This window comes from Meles meles, chromosome 5 (genome assembly GCF_922984935.1).
Source record: "Meles meles chromosome 5, mMelMel3.1 paternal haplotype, whole genome shotgun sequence".
NCBI lineage: Eukaryota > Metazoa > Chordata > Mammalia > Carnivora > Mustelidae > Meles > Meles meles.
In genome coordinates, this window is record NC_060070.1 from 47,255,576 (window position 1) to 47,271,509 (window position 15,934).

The window sequence follows — 15,934 nt, forward strand, 5'->3', positions numbered from 1 at the left end:
TGAGAAAAACCTGGCTATGTTAGTTACTTTATTTCCTTAACTTCCAATATCACAGAAAATCTTTAACACTTCTATATCTCCCTAAGCTTTCCTTTAATATTGAAGAGCTTCTACAAATGCAAGCATGAATGGCTTGTGTTTTATCTAAGTTTTTATTCTTTTTTTTAAGATCTAGTCATTTATTTGAGAGAGAAAGACTGCTCACAAGTAGGGGAAAGGAGAGGAAGAGAAGAGCTAAGCCAGCTCCTGCTAAGTACAGAGCCCTACATAGGGCTCAATCTCAGGAGCCATGAGATCAGGGCCTGAGATGAAACCAAGAGTTGGATGCTTAACCAACTGAGCCAGCTACATGCCCCTGAGTTTTTATTTTTATTTTATTTATTTTTTTTAAAAATATTTTATTTATTTATTTGATAGAGAGAGATCACAAGTAGATAGAGAGGCAGGCAGAGAGAGAGAGAGAGAGAGAGAGAGAGAGGGAAGCAGGCTCCCTGCCGAGCAGAGAGCCCGATGCGGGACTTGATCCCAGGACCCTGAGATCATGACCTGAGCCGAAGGCAGCGGCTTAACCCACTGAGCCACCCAGGTGCCCTGAGTTTTTATTTTTGATTGAGGTTTTAAGAAATAGTAATTTATACTTTTTGTAATTATCCTATAATATTTAAGAACTGTTACCTTTTTCCTTTTTGTCTCCTCTACTGCATCCTTTAAAAACTCATCTTTTATGGTTTCCTTTATTTATTTTTTTGAAGATTTTATTTATTTCTTCGACAGATAGAGATCCCAAGTAGGCAGACAGGCAGGCAGAGAGAGAGAAGGAAGCAGGCTCCCTGCTGAGCAGAGAGCCTGATGCGAGGCTCGATCCCAGGACTCTGGGATCATGACCTGAGCCAAAGGCAGAGGCTTTAACCCACTGAACCACCCAGGTGCCGGACGGTTTCCTTTTAAAACATTAAATTCTCTTTGCTGTTCTTTGAAGGTCCTTTAAAAAGTTACCCATGATCTGCATGGGTAAGATCTACAATTAGATCTTAAATCTAATTGTACTAAGGTTGATTTGTGAAAAATACATAAGACTTTAATGTAATAACTGCTAAGTTTTGACCTGACCAGGGCATATTCCCTCCTCTAATGTAACTTAATTAGAGCAAACTCCATCGTGTATGTAGTACTGGGAATATGAACTCCAGCAGCTAGGAGATCTTCGGTCCCATCTTAGAAATCTGCCCACCACACTGACTTTCCCTCCTCAGAAGGATTAAGACTAGAAACAGAACTTTAAACATTGTCCTCAATAAACAAAACAGATTCACAAGATTATCATTGCACAGCAAAATCAACTAGTTACACCACGAAAAATATCACTCATGTTATTAAAATTAGGATCTTATGTGATGATGGAAAGCTTTACTTTTAGAAGCGGGGGACTAGAGGAAATGGGAAATCTACCTTTCTTCTCTGGCCTTAATTAAAAAGTTTCTTTACTTCTACAGTAGAATTGGTATTCAGTCCCAAGGATGTCACCATCCATTGTCCCCCACACCTTCTACTGAGTCCCTCTCCATTGATAGGCTCTGTCTTATCACAGTTTTGTTTCTGAGTTATCCAGACTGAAGCCTGAACCACTTTTTCATTTTTCTTTTAAAGCTAGTGTGATCCTATAATTCATGATTCTTCCTCAGACTTAGTCGCTCTGGTTCCCTTGTTATTTCTCAAGTCCTTTGCCGTCACTAAGATCTGGTGCTCCTATATTAACACAGATCTCACATTGCGGATCTCTTGGCCTCTGGGTGTTCCATGTCCTTGAGCTGGACATTGGCTCTGCTTCTTGCTATACTTTCCCAGGGACTTCTCCCCTAAATTTTGAGTTCTTCTATCTGTTTCTTGGTCTTTTCGTTTTCGAAAGACCCAAAACTACATGATCCAAAACTACATGCATTGACCGCAGAGCTCCTGAGTTTTCTGCATTCCAGTTTTTGTTTGTTTGTTTGGTTTCTTTTGCTCTAGCACTTTACCCACCACCATTGGACCAGCTGGTGCCACAATCACTTCTGAACGACCTTCTTTTCTCCTTTCCTATATTCTTTCCATAAACTCCCTATTTCCATCTTTTCTTTCTGTGAGAAAAGCAGAATTCCTGATTTAAAGAGTTCATGATCTGGTAGAATAGACATATAAGAAAGTGAAAAACTATATGACAAATATGATAAATGTTATAATAGAGAAAAACAGCTAGGTTCTATGGATTGCAGAGAGAGTCCAACTCCACTTGAATGTGGGTCAGGAAATAGTTCCAAGAGGAGGTGACACTTGAACTGCCTCGGATAAGCAATCAGGAGCTGGCCTGGCCATGAAGAGGAACTGAAGGTACTGGAGGGATGCCTAAATGAATCCCTCGGATAAGCAATCAGGAGCTGGCCTGGCCAGGAAGAGGAACTGGAGGTACTGGAGGGATACCTAAATGAATCCCTAAAAGATCATCCATTGTTGGAAACTAGATAGTTCTCAGGCTGAATTAGTTGATCAAATGCCAAAAGCAAGGATGGGGCCAAAAAGGGAGAGAGATCAGACATTCAGCTGAAGCTGAAGCAAAGGGGACTTCAAAAATTACTCCAAGCAGAGTAGGCCTTCACTAGGCCTTCACTGTGCAGTAGATTGAAAAGGGAACTTTTTGAACCTGGAGAATGCCAGCATTTAATGAAGAGGACTAAGTGGCCAGAGGGTGAGAGCATGAGGATAAACTAGACCAGAGGACAGTGATATTGACACGCTAGTCACCAATGAGTAATGGAAAGAAGTTTATTGGTAGATAGTTAGGAGCTGGAAGTCTCTTTCCTCAGAAACTTGTGCTGATCTGATGATAGTGTAGAGGGGTGGGGGTGGGGGAATATGAAGTAGATTTAATGGGTAATCTGAGAATAGCCAGTAGAAATGCTTAAGAAAGTCATGTCGAGTCATGAGGACCTAGCTGATACTGGAGAGACTGTGAGCTGTTTGTTTGTTTGTTTTTGTTTTTTTTTTAAAGCTTAAAATTCCAGTATAGTTAACGTACAGTGTTGTATTAGTTTCAGGTGCACACTATAGTGATTCAGCAATTCTACACATTACTTAGTGCTTACCCTGGTAAGTATACTCTTAATCCCCACCAGCCTTCCCTCCACCCACCACCCCTCCGGTAGCCATCAGTTTGGTCTCTATAGTTAAGAGCTGTCTCTTGGTTTGTCTCTCTCGTTTTTACCTTGGCTCATTTGTTTGGCTCCTTGAATTCCACATATGAATGAAATCATATGGTATTTATCTTTCTCTGACTTATTTCACTTAGCATTTTACTCTCCAGCTCTGTGTCCAATGAAATGACAAGATTTCACTCTTTTTGTGGCTGAATAATACTCCACTGTATATACATACCACGTCCCTTTTATCTGTATGGATGGGAGAGCCTGAGGTTTTAATGACTCGAACACAGCTGAGTGAATGGCCTTTTCTTTCTCCCTCTCTCCTTCCCTTTCTTTCTTTCTTTCTTTCTTTCCTACTTTCTTTTTCTTTTTAAGATTTTATTTATTCATGAGAGACAGAGAGGCAGAGGCAGAAGTAGGGTGAGAAGCAGATTCCCGGCAGAGCAGGGAGCCCAATGAAGGACTCGATCCCAGGACCCAGGATCGTTACTGGAGCTGAAGGCAGACGCTCAACCAACTGAGCCACCCAGGTCCCCTGAATGGCCTTTTCAAGCATCATTTTCTTATAGGGCCTGAGGAAAAGAGAAGGCAAATGGATTGATTTAGATTTGGAGGTTTTCAGAAAGGGTGTCATGGAAAGAGAGGAAGGCAAGGTAGTTAAGAATAGTTGACAGAATGGTTAAAATTTAGCTGAATAAAGAGGGAAATTCAGTCAGGATTGACTGATAAGTTGAAAAGGAAAAAATAAAAGCAGGTGTCAAAAGACAGACATTAAAGAGGTCAAAGTGTAGTTATAGCAGAAGTGTGATATTTGGAAAAGTATGAGGTGGGATATTAGATCCTCATACCACAGAGTATATAGAAAAGTAATTGATGAAGTCAGGACTTTGTATGCTTCAAAGAAATGTAAGAAATCTAAAAGAAAAAAAATCACTTGTTTCACTGTACATAAATAGGAAACAATAACAGAAGAAAGCAAAAGATAAAATTAGGAAAATAATTGCCACAAGTATGATGAGCTGAGGACATGGAAATATTTCTTTTTTTTTAATTTTTAAAAAAATTTTGGACATGGAAGTATTTCTAAGATAAAAATCCTTAATCTATAAAGATGTGCTTGAGGTTGGTATTCTTCCAGCAGCTGAGGATAATTATAGCTTCTTTCTACACATTCATTGCCATTTTTTCATGTTCCTCAGAGGTGACAGCAGCAGTCTGGCTGCCCGCTCTCTGCTTCATGGTGCCTCAGTCTGTGATGCAAAGCATGGGGACCCTGCCTGGAGTGTTGGAGCTTGGGCAGGGTTAAGAACACCCACATATTGAGCTTGGGCAGGGTTAAGAATACCCACATAGAAGGGCAGTTTGACTTAGAGTGTGAGAGCCATGCAAAGTGAAGGGAGGGTTCCTGTAGGAGGATAGTCTGGTGCTGGGTGTCAGAGCCCCAGTGGGTGGAGAGGAAGGCTGCCTACTTCAGAGATGGGAGTGTTAGTGAAGTGAGGAGGGTGTCTGCACAGGGAGGGGACAAGACTGGTTTCATCCAAGGGGACGCTAAGTTAATACATGAAGCATAGTGGGAGCTGGGTTTCTCACTACAGGAGAAAGTTGTTGTAAGTGTGAAACCTGAAGGAGGAACACTAAAATGAACCTTCTGGTGTTGAATTGGAATTGAGGGTATTAGTATGAACATATGGTTTTCAGTGTACAGATAGGTAGGATGGGTAGCTACAGAAATATATGTGTGTGTGTGTGTGTGTGTATGTATATACACACATACGCATATAAAGTTTGTATGTGTATACAGATATTGTTTTTTCTGTCCACTGAGTTGCCCTGGGAGCAGCTATACCCAGTAACAATGAGCACACCTGACACTCAAATCTAAGTACCATTTACATCAAAAGGAAACAGAGCTCCTTAGAGAAATTGCTGATTTAGGGCTGCACCAGGATAATTAAAGGGGAGCTTAGGACATCTTGTACCTGTAAGGAAGCAAGTGCTCAAAGGGAGGGGTATGTGTCAAAAGGACACAGCAGCCCACTTGAAGGGGTTGCTGCCGGCCACATCTGGGACATTTTGAGCATCAAATAAATATTTGCTATGGATTAAAACAGATTGAATAAAATAAGAAATTTTAAAAAATAAATAAAAATTTTAAAAAGTACAGTAAGTCCTGCTCTCAAAATAAATAAAAAATAAGAAACAGGAGGCCACATTGATACAAATAAATACATGGATAAACTGAAAGTGGGACCAAGGAACGGGGAGTTTTGAAGCATCATCCCATAAAATGCGTGTTAATTCCAAAGGGAAAAAAGAGTAACTTTGCAGTGAAAAAGCCAGGAAGACACGACCTTAAACAAATGATAGAGTGAATTTCACCAATAATGGGACAAGCCAGGAGTGGCGCCGCCAAGATGGTCAGTGAGAGGAAGCCAGTATCACTTCTGTGAGGTTCCTGCAGTGGATGTACGGTCTGAATCTAGTCCCAGGGAAATAGCTCACAAACCCAAATGAGAACGACATTCTACAAAACACTGACTTGTAAGTTTTAAAGTATTAAGGTCATGGAAGTCATGGAAAGACTGAGGAAATATTCCACATAGAAGAGGAATGAGTAAACAAGACAACAAAGCACAAGATGGGATTTGGAGTGGGACTTTTCTTATGCAGGACATCATGGAGACAAATGGTGTAATGTGAATGGTGAATGGAGAATCAGAGGCTAGTAATGTATCTGTATTAATTTTCTGATTCTAATTATGTAGGAGAATGTTTTGTTTGTAGGAAATGAGCTAAATTCGTAGTGATGAGACATCATGTTGGCTATTTGACCCCTAAATAGTTCAGGAAAAAACAATTCTTAATATACATAGAAGAAATGGGGGCACCTGGGTGGCTCAATTGTCTATGTATTCAACTTTTGATTTCAGCTCAGGTCATGATCTCAGGGTAGTGGGATTGAGCCCTGTGTCAGACACTGTACTGAGCATGAAGCTTGCTTAAGATTCTCTCTCTCCCTCTTTGCCCCTTCCCCCCCGCTTGCATGTGTTCTCTTTCTCTCTCTCAAAACACACACACACACGCACGCACACACACACACACACACACACGCACACACACACACGCACTCCTAGAATTCTTCTAAGCATTTACTGTGGGAAGGTAATATTGATCCATGACTTCTTTTTTTTTTTTATTTTTTTTTTCCATTTTATTTATTTTTTCAGCGTAACAGTATTCATTCTTTTTGCACAACACCCAGTGCTCCATGCAAAACGTGCCCTCCCCATTACCCACCACCTGTTCCCCCAACCTCCCACCCCTGACCCTTCAAAACCCTCAGGTTGTTTTTCAGAGTCCATAGTCTCTTATGGTTCGCCTCCCCTTCCAAATTTTTTTTTTTTAATAAACATATAATGTATTTTTATCCCCAGGGGTACAGGTCTGTGAATCGCCAGGTTTACACACTTCACAGCACTCACGATAGCACTTACCCTCCCCAATGTCCATAGCCCCCTCCCCCTCTCCCAATCCCACCTCCCCCCAGCAACCCCCAGTTTGTTTTGTGAGATTAAGAGACATTTATGGTTTGTCTCCCTCCCAATCCCATCTTGTTTCATTTATTCTTCTCCTATCCCCCTACCCCCCCATGTTGCTTCTCCATGTCCTCATATCAGGGAGATCATATGATAGTTGTCTTTCTCCGATTGACTTATTTCACTAAGCATGATCCATGACTTCTTAACACTGTCCTTCCTTCCTTGACTTCCCTTGGCTTTAGAAACACTGGTTGTCCAGTTAGATCGTTTTCTTTCTCTCATCTGTTCTTTCTTTCCTCCCTCAACCTCCCTCCTTTCCCTTTCTTCCTTCATTTCTTCCTTCCTTCTTTCAGGACTCTTCTTAGTCATCCTGTTCTTTATATGGACACTAGTTTGTAATGCTTTCCCCTTGGCCTTCCCTTCTTTCTCCTTTGGCAATCTATTCTATTCCTTTCAACACTTAGGCATATGCCTCTTAACTCTGTATCTTTACCCAAGGTAGCTCCTGATTAGACCTAAATATTATCTTAACTTAGGTTTTTATTTGTTTGTTTGTTTGTTTAAGCACTTCTTTCCTTAACAGCTCAGATCTACTGATAAAATTCAACTTTGGGCTGACTCCTAAGACTCACTAGTGCATACTCATATTTTGTAAAATATATGGGGTCTAATTTTCTTATTTCAAAAGATCAAAAGATTGTAAAATGAGCTTCTGTATGGAAGAGAGTATTCTTACAGAAAATTATAGAGTGGTTGCCTCCTTCATTGGGTCAGGAGCAGGGTCATGAACTAATTTCCAGAAGAAAATACAAATCTAGGTATAATAGAAGGTTGCATGGTAGAAAGTTAATTCTGTTTTGATATGAAATAAACTTAACTAGGGATGTTATCTGAGACAACATGAAGAAGTAATATCTCATCTTACAAATCTGTTTTGAGAGTGCAATGTATACAATGTCTCTATAGAGGTTATGAGAAAAGTTTGAACTATGTTCATGAGAAAATGATTTATATTTTAAAATTATCTTAGTCCTGACATGAAATAGACATAGAAGCATGAGTATTTTTAATTGGCATGTTTAATATACTTCAAATAAAAATTAAGTATTCTAAACAAATTGACCAACAAGAACATGGGTGGAGAAAAAATGTTTATTGACATTCCATTCATTTAAAAATGTCGTTGATAAACAATCTTCTGGACTGAAGTTTTCATTTTACAACTGTAACTCTGTGTATATGTTGAGGATTAATGTTTCATATTTATCTCTATACCAGCAAGTATAAGTCATGTCCTGCTGACTTTTGGGTATCTCATTAGGTTTCTAATCAAGGAGACATTCTATAACATTTTGCAGATTATTCTCTCAAAATGCTTGACTTCAGTGGGACATTAGAGATCCTTCATTTATTGAGCTCTCTGTAAGAGTAAGCACATCAGTGGTGCCTGGGTGGCTCAGTCAGTTAAGTGTCTGGCTCTTGACTCTCTCAGGTCATGATCTCAGGGTTATGAGATTGAGCCGCTGGGCGTGGAGCCTGCTTATGATTCTCTTCCTCTGCCTCTGCTCCTCTCCCACTATCTCTTTCTCTCTCTCCCTCCCTCTCTTAAAAAACAACAACAACAACAAAAAATTAAGCACGTTAATCACAAATGAATCTCTGCTCAGTGTAAGAGATTACAGGTGACCAAATGTCTCTTACATTTAATTGATGTAAGTTTTAATATCATTCATTGTCCCCCTCATTTAAAAAAAAATACTATTTCCTGAGACTAGTGGTGCTTGAAAACTCTTGGCTAACTAACAAGTTCCCAAGAAATATTATTTAATAGTATATTGCCAAGAACATATTAGATAATTCAACAAAATTGCCTTCTTTAAAAAGTCCAAATACATTTCATTTTAACTTTAGAATAATTTATTGAGTTCTTGTTGGTTGCATAGTTGGATATGACAGGGATCCAAAAAAAATATATTACTTATATAGAGCTTATTATCATTTTGGAGAAACAAAATAAATTCATGTGGAAAAAAAACCAGGAAAGGATATAATTTAATGCCAACTTGGTAAATTAATATTTTTGTTGAGTCAGAAAGTCATCAGTAATCTGCCTGTAGCACTTACTATTATAATATAATTTTTAGTTACTTAAGTCAATATAAGTCTGGGTTTATTTCATGTTTTCTGTACTTTTTTAAAAATTTAATTTTAGAAGACTTATTTTTAAGTACTAAAGTCAGCATGTATTGTTGGACTCAAACCAGCACAGTTACAGGCATTGGGGTTCTAAAGGTGAGCAAAATAGACTATTTGCTTAAGGAACTTGTTGCATTGTGTATGTATGTGTACTGGGCAGGGGGGAGTTAGGGTTAGGTTTAGATCATTTCAAATACTTGGAAATACTGTGAAGATGATCAAAATGTTAGGGTGAAGGTACTTGAATTGCTGATATCAGAAAAGTTCTGTCTGAAGAACTAAGCTATGAGTTGGGGCCTGAATGATGATAGGAGTTAACCAGTTGGCTAAATTTGCAGTTTGGAACTCAAAGAAGTGGTTTAGGTTGAAGAGAGAAGTTTGAGAGTCGTCATTATGAGCATGATATTTAAAGCCCTGTCAAACACAGTTGAGAAGTCAAGGAAGATGAAAGTCGAAAGTTGGCCTTTGTCTTTAGCAGATATGAGTCATCAGTGACTTTGGTAAGAGTTGTTTCTGTGGAGCAGTGAGGGAGAAAAGCCTTATTAAGAGATTGAAGAAAGAATAGGAGGTAAGAAAATAGAGACAGTAAGGAAAAAAAAAGACTTTGAGGGGTTTTGCTATGAAGAGAGAAGAGTAGGGGACAAAATCCAGTTTTTACAAAAGGTAGATAATATCAGGGCAGGTTGTTATGCCAATAAGAATAATCCAGTAGAGAAAGTGATGTTATAGCATAGAGATGGGTAATTGTAGGAGTGAAATCTTTGAAAAGCTGACCTGGAATACACTCTAGAGCACACGTGAGACAGTGGACTTGATAATAGGAAATTTCTTCCAATACAACATGAGGACAGCAGAAATACAGAGGAAAGACAATGGAGAAAAGGTATTCTTTTCAATAAATGGGCTGAAACAAGTAGATATACACATACAAAAAGATGAATCTAGGCAAACTTTCTGTCTCTCAAAAAGATCAATTCAAAGTGGATCAGAAACAGAGGGGCCTGGGTGACTTAGATGGTTAAATATCTGACTCTTGATTTTAGCTCAGCTCATAATGTCAGGGTCATGAGATCGAGCCCTGCTTTGGGCTCTATGGTGAATGTGGAACCTGCTTAATAATTCTCTCTCTCCCTCTCCCTCACTACCCTCCCTCCGCTGTTCACAGTCATTGTGTCTCTCAGAAAAAAGATCACAAACCTAAATGTGAAATGTAAAACTATAAAAGTCCTAGAAAATAACAGAAGGTAGCATAGGAGAAAATCTAGATGACTTTGAATATGGTGATGACTTTTTAGATACAACACCACAGGCATGATCCATTGAAAGAAAGAATGGATAAGCTGGAATTCATTAAAATTTTATTTTTTTTTTTTAGATTTATTTATTTATTTATTTGACAGAGATCACAAGTAGGCAGAGAGGCAGGCAGAGAGAGAGAGAGAGGGAAGCAGGCTCCCTGCTGAGCAGAGAGCCCGATGCGGGGCTCGATCCCAGGACCCTGAGATCATGACCTGAGCCGAAGGCAGTGGCTTAACCCACTGAGCCACCCAGGTGCCCCAATTCATTAAAATTTTAAATTCTGCTTTATGAAGGATACTGTCGGAGTGCCTGGCGGGCTTATTTAGTAGAGCATGTGACTCTTAACCTCGGTGCATAAGTTCAAACCCCATACTGGGTATTGAACTTACTTAAAAAGAAAAGGCACTGTCATGAGAATTAAAAGACAAGCCACAAAGAAAAGTATTTGCAAAAGATATATCTGATAAAGGACTACTACCTAAAATATACAAATAACTTAAAAATCAACAATAAGAAAGCAAACCAATTTAAAAATGGGCTAAAGATCTTCATAGGCACCTCACCAAAGAAGATATATATTGATGGCAAGTAAGCACATGAAAAGATGTTCCACATTGCACATCAGGGAAATACAAACTAAAACAATAGCAAGATACCACTATGCAATTATTAGAATGACCAAAACCCCAAACCCTGACACCACCAAATGTTGGTCAGGATGTGGAACAATAGGAACTCTCATTCATTGCTGGTGAGAATGCAAAATGATACAGCCACTTTGGAAGAGTTTGTGAATTCTTTCAAAACTAAACCTAGTTTTTTTTTTTAAGATTTTTTATTTATTCATTTGACAGAGGGAGCACAAGCAGGGGGAGCTACGGACAGAGGGAGAGGGAGAAGCAGCCTCTCCATTAAGCAAGGAGCATGATGTGGGGCTTGATCCCAGGACTCTGGGACTGTGACCTGAGCTGAAGGTGGACACCTAACTGACTGAGCTACCCAGGCACCCCAAACTAAACCTACTCTTATCTCATGGTCCAGTAATTCCATTCCTGGTATTTACCCAAAGGAATTGAAAACTTATGTCCACACAAAAACCTGCACACAAATGTTTTCAACAGCTTTGTCATAATTGCCAAAACTTGAGAGCAACCATGATATACTTCAGCAGGTGAATGGGTAAACACAGTGTAGTACATCCAGACAATGAAATATTACTCAGTGCTAAAAAGAAATGAGCTTTGAAGCCATAAAAAGACATGGAGGAAACTTAAATGCTTATTACTGTGTGAAAGAAGCCCATCTGAAAAGACCATAAACTGCATGATTTCAACTCTGTGACATTTTAGACAAGGGAAGGGTGTGGAGACAGTCAAAAGATGAGTGGTTACTAGGGGCTTGAGAGGGAAGGATGAATAGGTAGAGCAGGGAGGACGTTCAGAGCAGTGAATCTACTCTGAATGATACTACAGTTGTGGATACATAGCACTATGAATTTGTCCAGACCCCTGGAATGTACGGCACCAAGAGTGAACCGTAACGTTGGGCGCCTGGGTGGCTCAGTGGGTTAGGCCTCTGCCTTTGGCTCAGGTTGTGATCCCAGGGTCCTGGGATGGAGCCCCGCGTTGGTCCTGGGATAGAGATCCCTGCTGAGCAGAGAGCCTGCTTCCTCCTCTCTCTCGGCCTGCTTCTCTGCCTACCTGTGATCTCTGTCAAATAAATAAATAAAATCTTAAAACAACAACAACAACAAAAAAGAGTGAACTGTAATGTAAACCTGGTGCTCTGGGTGGTAATGATGTGTCCGTGCCTGCTGTGGTATGAGGAATGTTGATAATAGGGAAGGCTAGACATGGTGGGGGCAGGAAGTTTATGAGAAATCTCTGAACCTTCTGCTCAATTTTACTGTGAACCTAAATCTGCTCTAAAAAATGAAATCAATCTTAAAAAATGCAGATGGGTTAATAGAGTTTATATTAGAAAGAGGAAGCAGTTTTCACCCTATTGGGTCTATTTCTGTTTGAAATTAAGATTTGATGATCAACTGGGCATGAGAGGGAGATAGATGTAGGTGAGGAGAAATGAGGACGTGTGAAATGGCTTCTCAGAGACTGCTGAGTTGAAGTTGCTAGGAAGTCATAGTGGTAAACTTCGCAAGAGAAGAATGCCAACCTGGGGGTACATGACTGGCTTAGTTGGAAGCATGTCCAGCTCTGGATATCATGAATTCAAACCGATGTTGGGTGTAGAAATTATTTAAATAATAAAACTTAAAAAAAAGAAGAGAACGAATTTGAGAATTCTGGCCATAGATAGGATGTGAATCTTAACATTATTTTGTAATTTTTCTATAACAGTACTTTCACCAAACGGTAGCAGGTAGGATGTCTTTTACCTATATTGTGGTCTTGAACTACCATTTTCTACTAAAAGAAACCAGGACTTCTTAGAGAAATGGCTCATTTTAGGCCTGAGGCAGACATTTTCAAGACAACAAGGAGCATCTTGTCATAACAGAGAACAAGGAAGCTGTCAAAAACTATCATCATCCAGTGTTCGGTGTCTCAGTTGGTTAAGTGTCTGACTCTTGATCTCACCTCAGGTCTTAATCTCTGGGTCATGAGTTCAAGCCCTGCATTGGGCAAACCAACTAATTATAGTCACGTCAAAAGGACTCTGAGGCCAACATAAAGAGTCTTCCACTGGTTAAGTATGCGACAATTTGAGTATCAATAAAGAAAATAACTGCAGTGGATTAAAACATATCAGATATGTTTAAGTCCATGAGTTCATATTGATCCAAAACATAGACACACATAACACATATACAACCCACGCATGCATTTAGACACACACACACACACTCTTTAGCGGAGACTCTTGAAGGATTCTAGCAAATGAGCTCTTTATTTTTTTTTTAAGATTTATTTATTTTAGAGAGAGAGAAAGAGAATATGTGAGCAGGGGGAGGGGCAGAGGAAGATGGAGAGAGAGAATTTCAAGCAGACTCCCTGCTGAGTATGGAGCCCCATTTGGGGCCCATTCTCACCACCTTGAGGTCATGACTTGAGCTGAAGTCAAGAGTCAGATGCTTAACCAGCTGAGCCACCCAGGCGCCCAGCAAGTGAGCTCTTTATTTTAGAAACTGACAAGTAAAGAGAAAGAATCCAGCATTTGTATCAGCTTTATCATTGGGTAACCAAACAATAGGTATGGTGAAATTTCTCTTTAAATAAGAGTTTCAGCAAGTAAATTAGGAATAATTGACAGAATTAGAATATTCCATTTTGTAACCCCTAATGAATTAATGAATTTAGATATTAAGCATTGCCAGTGTTAAAATCACATGAAGGACTACAAGATACTGTAACTGAACCAATGTGAATTCCCTCCTTGTTGAATCAGAAACAGCACCCTGTTGGGTTGACACACAAAGTAATTTTTTTGTGGCAAATAAGGAGATCACCCGGAATAGCTTCCAAAGCCATGACTACCCGAGCAAGGGTGAATGGGTGCCTTTTATTTTGGGGTGGGGTGAATATTTAGATAGGGAAGCTTTGTCTTTGTAAGTAGAGGCAGGCAGAAGGTGGTGTATGTGCCTTAAGGAAACATGCCTATACACACATTGTATGTTATGTAAATGAGGCTCGGCTGGTGCCCCTCCTTCAGTAGAGATTTTAGTATGATAACGAGATAAAGATAGTTGTTGATCATTTTATTTATGTATTTTTTTTTTTTTAGATTTTTATTTTACTTACTTGACAGATAGAGATCACAAGTAGGGAGAGAGGCAGGCAGAGAGAGAGAGAGAGGAGGAAGCAGGCTCCCTGCCAAGCAGAGAGCCCGATGCGGGGCTCGATCCCAGGACCCCGGGATCATGACCTGAGCGAAAGGCAAAGGCTTTAACCCACTGAGCCACCCAGGCGCCCCTATTTATGTATTTTTTTAAAGATGTTATTTAGTTATTTGACAGACAGATCATAAGTAGGCAGAGAGGCAGGCAGAGAGAGGGGGAGGCAGGCTCCCTGCTGAGCAGAGAGCCCGATGCGGGTCTCAATCCCAGGACCCTGAGATCATGACCTGAGCCGAAGGCAGAGGCTTAACCCAGGTGCCCCAAGTTGTTGATCATTTTAGAACTCACTGCATGGTCCATCTGTGCAGATGCAAGTCAGGGGTTAAGTTCAAGGCTGATCTGGCTGGTCTGGGCCAGTTTTGCCAGGCCATTTGCTATGGCTTGTGAGATGGTTTTGCTTTCCATATGCCTAAGACAGAAGGTGGAAAGAGGAGTTTTAGGAATAATGTGGGACAAAGGCTGGTGAGCACAAGCAGGTGGACAATAAAGGTCAGGTCTTCGGGTCTAGCTAGTGACAGTACTATACATGTTCTGATAACACCAGACCATGAGGTATCTTGTTAAAAAATGGATATGAATCTGATTAAGCTTTTAGATTCCATTACCAATTTCTCAAGAAGTAGGGAAGAAAGATTAATCTGTTAATCTATACCATAGGAATGTAAGCAGCAAAATCCAGATTATGGGAAACTTTAGAAGACAAATTGTAGTGTCTTGGGATGGCTTATCTTTTGGATGCTAGAACTATAAATTAAATGATGCCATAAAAGTCAGGACCATTGTTACTCTTAAGAGGGAGTGGTTTTGATTTGGAGAAACACGTGGAGGGCTTCTGGAATACTGACAAGAGTGTCTGCTTAAACGGGTGTTACATACAAGAAGCATGGTCGCCTTCTAAAAATTCACTAAGCTGTTTGTTGGTTGTGTGTGGTTCTCTGTATTTGAGTTACATTTAGCAATAGTAAAGTAAAAGTTTTAAATGAGTCAACATTGAAATTTATTTCTCAGTTGAATTTTTAGTTCATTACTAGACTTTTCCTAGCGAATGGGGGACGGGAGAGGAGCAGTGTTAAAGACTTAAGTTGAGTCCAAATGACAGAGTTGCAGAGAGCAACCAAGACTGCTAATTAAAGAATTATAACTTGGATGTTTGAACTTAAAAAAAAAATCAAGTATGTTTCACACAAAAGGACTGCTCAACATTAGTCAGTCACTTAAGCCATTTCTAATACAGGCTCTCCTTTTCACATTATGAATACCCAGTAAGTGGAGTATACGAGCCTGTTTACACATGCTTCATGTTTTCTAGGTGCTTTTACATATACTATTTAATAACAAACTAAGTGAATCTGTGAGTGGAATTCATGATGCTACTTAAATTCTCTGTATATAAGAGCTAATACTTCTTTAATTACAAAATGTTTAAGAACATGTAATATAAGAATGAATCTACATTTATTATAGATGTCAATATATTGTTTAAAGTAATTTCTCCCTTATTTATAAGATCCCTAGCTTTTATTTGTTTAAGGGAGTAATTTTCACTAGTTTGATAAACATGGAGTTGTATTAAACTGATTTAGAAAAAAATTTTTAAAGTTCATGATATTTTGGCAAGTCTGAAGTAAATTAAAACTCTTTTTTCTGCCAGAGGTCTCTTCATTAGTATCCATGATCGAGGGCATATTGCTTCAGTTCTTAATGCATGGCCAGAAGACGTCATCAAGGTGAGTCATCTAATTTTTCCACTGTGGCAAATTTGTTCTTTTACCTATTCCATAACATATTAATAACTTTCATGATATTAGATAGCATTTGACGTGGAAATGTTGGGGTTTGGAGCCGACAGCCAAGAAAGAATTCTTGAGACA

The 15,934-nt window shown here is 39.4% G+C and overlaps 1 protein-coding gene across 2 annotated transcripts in view; it reads left to right on the plus strand.

Moving 5' to 3' along the window:
- ME1 (malic enzyme 1) overlaps window positions 1–15,934 on the plus strand; it is a 199,469-nt gene that overhangs the window by 57,855 nt on the left and 125,680 nt on the right. For both annotated transcript variants that reach the window (XM_046006618.1, XM_046006619.1), the window contains one exon: window positions 15,715–15,790. In XM_046006618.1, coding sequence (XP_045862574.1) covers window positions 15,715–15,790 — 76 coding nt within the window. The remainder of the gene's footprint in view (window positions 1–15,714; window positions 15,791–15,934) is intronic.